The 4606-nt window shown below is 48.1% G+C and overlaps 1 protein-coding gene across 1 annotated transcript; it reads right to left on the bottom strand.

Moving 5' to 3' along the window:
* Positions 1 to 1436: 1436 nt before the first annotated feature.
* LOC147892697 (uncharacterized) lies at positions 1437 to 3897 on the bottom strand. Its single transcript, XM_087387638.1, has 3 exons — positions 2760 to 3897; positions 2308 to 2483; positions 1437 to 2202 (listed from the first exon to the last, which is right to left on the bottom strand). Exons 1-3 carry the CDS (start codon positions 3796 to 3798, stop codon positions 1624 to 1626), a joined length of 1794 nt encoding a protein of 597 aa, XP_087243764.1. The 5' UTR covers positions 3799 to 3897; the 3' UTR covers positions 1437 to 1623.
* Between the last annotated feature and the right edge of the window lie 709 nt (positions 3898 to 4606).

Here is a 4606-nt window from a genome sequence, read left to right as displayed (position 1 = left end):
GCATGTGCATACCCGCAAAGATTATGCGATCCTCATCCTGCTTTAGGTAGAAGCGAAAATAATCTTCCAACTTTGTAAGCCACTCCTCCAGCTCATTAGGTTGCAAGTGTCCCCTTTGAACTCTTATGCACAGTGAGTTTGTCCTTGATATCCTTGGCTGCATAATTCTTGTGTGTAACCTCCGGAAGTGCGGGCATCATCACGCTTGAGGTTCACATAATCAAAGGACATCTCAAGTTTGATGGCCTTAGGTAGGGCCTTATATGAATGCAAAGAATCTGCCAGCATGTTATCAAAAGTGGCTTGTTGCCCACCACTAACCCCCTGCTACGTAGTAGCTGTTGCCATCTGAAGCAATGGCTGCGTCTGGCTATATGTGCTCGCTGGAGGAGTGATGGACACAAAGGGATGCCGGCTGACGGGATGCCAACACAGGGCCTAAGGCTACAGATGCCGGCTGACGGGCTAAGGACCTGAGGCTGACGGGATGAAGGCTGTTGCTTCTGATTGGTTGGGCATTCGGAAAGGACGAGGAAGGGACAGCCGATTGTGTTGACCCAGATTGCCCAGTAGCTTTATCGCACAGACCAGTTGGTCAAGAGATACCGATTCTCTGTGTTTTGGGCAACAGGATCTTATATGTCCTTGGACTTGCGCTGCTTGCTAAGTTCTGGATCACAGCTCAAGCTCATACGGTGGTCCTCGGTGGTCTGATGTGCCCATTCTCCAACAACTTTGTCTGCTGCCTGGGAAAACGCAGAAAAAAGCAGCACTGATTCCAGATTAGAAGAGCTGCTTGGCGAAGTGCTTTCCCTTTCTCCTTCTGAGCAGAGATAGGCATATTTGTCACCGTCAGGTTCACCAGCAAATTAGTGTACTGCGTGAAAGGAAAAGCAAGGGTGCCAGGGTCGGAGGCTCTGATACCAACAATGAAGGAGACCGGGGCTGAATTGGTGAAGCGCCAGAGATGGCAGAAAAGGGGGAAGAGGAGAGGAAAGCGGAGAGAGGGAGAGATAGGAGGAAGAGGGGTAGAGGGAGAGGAAGAGAGAGAAGGAGTGAGGGGAAGAGAGCGAGATTTGGAGAGAGAGTGTAGGCAGCACGTAGGAGGCAGGAGGTGGGAGTAGATAGGATTAGATGTCACATCAAAAGGTACATAGTAGGGGGTGGATGGGGACTTATATAGTCCCTCCACATTTTCCACCTAAAGGGCCTCTAGCTTGGCCCTTTTTCCCCTTCATTACACATGACTTAGCCCTCCTATGCTAGCTTAGAGCCATATATTTATCCCATGGTTCAGTGCTCCTAGGTCCACATCCTAGCTCGTAAGAACACCACCATTACAAGTGACGTGACAGGTCATCACTCTAATTCATACCACTATCACACTAGATCATACCGTGATCACAATAAAAGAGATGATAATTTTAATGGCCGGTTTTTAGCTTCGCAATTCCGCAAGAAACAAACTTTTTTAAAAAGAGAGCAATAATTAAAAGCACTCCTTTGACAAATACGACTACCTGATTAGCGTGCCTGATCAAGCCTCAAAACCTAAATGTGGACACAGTATAGACCTGCCTTGACACCCCATTGCAGTACAAGTTGTAGCTAAACACCTAAAGGTCACTTCAGATAAGATGGATAGCCATATGAAGGTGGGCGCAATCCAGTACCAAATTGGTAGCTGCTATATGCTCCAGGCAAACCAGAGTAAGCTGAAGCTGATCCAAGCAAGGAGGACCCAATAGCATCTGTTGAAGGATAACGGTACGAGCTTGATAGAGAAACAGGACTCCTATTAGCAGCCCCATATGCAGAGCCATAAGTACCCTCATGGCCAACCTGAGTCGTTAGACCATAAGATGAAAGAGTGGAACCCCCATAACGCCCCAGGTCAGTGTTTATGTAAATGCCTCTATCAATTTCACTGACAGATCCTACACCCTTGGCAGGAGCAGAACTTTCATGACCAACACCTCTATCTGGTTTACCACCTGCTCCGAGCCCATCTCCACCAAGACGAGGTTTCTTACCTTGCTGTTTGAAAGCTGACGCTGCTCTTTTCCTCTCCTCTTTCTCTTTCTCCAGTTGATCCACACGTCGGTGCAAGCTCTCCGTGGGATACTGTGAACCCAGATTGTACTCCTCCACCGCTTTCATAACTGCTCTCAGCGCAGAAAGCTCCTTCATCGTTGCGTCATTCTAATATTCAGCAGAGAACAGGTCAAACATATGGATCAGAAGGAGCCAATGCTTGCAAAAGAATACCTGAGAACAAAGAGGAAAAGTGGAAATGGCATTGCGCACCTGACCGGCTGCCTTGGTTGGAGCATTCTTTGCCAACGTCTGAGCTGCCTTGCGAGCATCATTCAGATAAGAATTTAACAAGGGAACCGGTTTAACTCTCTCCATGATTCCAAATTCATGAGCAAACGACAATGCCTCTATTTGCTTGCCACCTTTAGAGAGCTTGTCTACCAAACCTGCACACCAAAGTATTGGTCACGGAACACGACTGCCAAGCGGCATTGTGTTATATATCCACAGACATTCAGAGCACTGAGCATGTGCCTTGCCATTCAAGCTTGGGCATGGAGCCAAGCCAGGAGAGCGTTCCGGCCTCTCCATTTCTTCAACAAAAACAAATTTAAAGAAGATTTGGGACTCCAAGATCCTGAAACGGAAGAAAACTAAAAAAGGTTCATTATGAACGGCATTCCATGTATGCAGAGTATTCGCCAATTGAGGTCGATACTAACCTGGTATTTTCGGTGCCAGTCCAAGGGACCGACACAGAGCAGGCACCTGCCTGCGGCGAGCAATAGCAGTAGCAACAGTGAACAAATCATCATCGTTAAACTCTGAAGCAATTCCGAATGTCGCGACAAGCTGGAGAAACGCATGTGCATCCAAGGTGTGTTCATCATTAGTAACATCCAGCTTAGATCTCCAACGCTTAGCGATGGCCTTGCTTGCATCCTTGACGTTTGAAGGCACGATGGGGTAGTCCACCCCCAAGACAGGGTCAGCGATCACATGTGCTAGACACTCCAATAGAAGAATGCCAGCACGGCGGGCGGCTGAGGCTGTGATATCCTTGGGTTGGCTTGGATCAAGGTCTTCCAAAGCCTTCAAAACCAAACTGCACGCATCACTCGCACCCTGTAGCGCGCTCGGCAATTCACCCCGGAGTGCTTCAGCGTCTTTCCGCTGGTCGACAATGAACTTCCTCAGCCCCTGAGCGTCCATTTTCTCGCAAGCAGACTTGAGCTGAGGACGCACTTTAACACCCTTTGCTTGATTCATGGCACTGCCCTGCCTCGTCGGGCCGTTGGAAGCCTTCTTAGGCAGCCCTGCTGCAGTTGATTCTGGCTTCGCGACGGGCACATCCACCTGGGAAGCCCTAGCGGCGGGCTGGGGTCCGTCCTTCTTCGTCGCCTGCAATTTCGTTCGCTCTTCCAAGATGGCAGCGATGGCGGCATCCTGCTGCTCCTGCACGCGGGCGAGCGAGGCGAGCTCGCGGGCGGGAATGGAGTCTTCGCGCTTGGCGAGCGCGGCGCGGGAGGCGAGGGAGGAGCGGTCGAAATCCGTTTCTTGGTCGGAGAGATGGAGGAGGTGGTGTTGGAGGGAGAGGTGGAGGTCGGAGAGGTGGGAGTCGAGCTGCTGCCATTCGGACAAGCAAGAGGAGACGAGGGCGAGGTGGGAGGAGAGGGAGGAGAAGGCCTTGGAAGCTTTGTCTTTACGACTGGAAACAGAGGCCAGGGGAGTCGAAGAAGAAGAAGAAGAAGCCATAGCCATTCCTGCTGCTGTTGTTGTTGAAGAAGAAGAAGAAGAAGAAAATGCTCCTTTTGTTGACGACGACGAAGAAGAAGAAAAAGAAGAAAATGGCTCCTTTTTGCGAATAAAATGAAAATGAAATTTTATCAAGATTAACAACACAACCCTATTTCCTATCTTTGTCCTTTATTTTTATGCCCTCCCCCCAACACAAACAGCCCTGTCGAGATTGAGGAATTATTATTGGCCCGCAACACTAACTCAAGACATGAATGAAAGTAGGTTCGATGTCGCCGTTGGCGCAACTGATTATAAGGAGTTGTACTATTTAGCAATCAGCTTCAGGAAGCCTCTCTACCCCCCCCTCCGCTGTTCACGAAAAACCTGTAAATAGCTACAATGGTTTGTTTGCATGGTGGATTCAAGGGTTCCAGAAATTGAAAGTTTTAAGGTCATAGAGTTATTTTAAGGGAACAAATAGGATTTGAAGGTAGAAGAACTATTCCAATAATTTTTTATAACAAAGGTTTTTAAGTTTCAAAAGATTTTTATTAAAAGTTTTAACATTATAAAATATAAATAAATAATTTTTAAATAGCTAAATCATGTACTTATCTCTAATCTCCTCTCACCCAATTATATCAAAAAGGAGTTTATTCTTATTGGTTGTGCTCTTACCTACCCTAGCCATTTGCCCTTTGCCCTCTACGTTACTCCAGCTCCTCTTCTCCTGCATTGCTCCAACTTTACTCCTCCTTCCTTGCTTCAACTTCTCCTCCTTCTCTTCTAGCTCTTCCTCCTTCCCTTCAAGCACCTTCCCCTCCTTCCC

This window comes from Dipteris shenzhenensis, chromosome 16 (genome assembly GCF_047967505.1).
Source record: "Dipteris shenzhenensis isolate YYH24624 ecotype China chromosome 16, Dip_SZ_1.0, whole genome shotgun sequence".
Classification (NCBI taxonomy): domain Eukaryota; kingdom Viridiplantae; phylum Streptophyta; class Polypodiopsida; order Gleicheniales; family Dipteridaceae; genus Dipteris; species Dipteris shenzhenensis.
The sequence above is the reverse complement of the archived record's forward strand: the minus strand, read 5'-3'. Positions and strand labels throughout refer to the sequence as shown.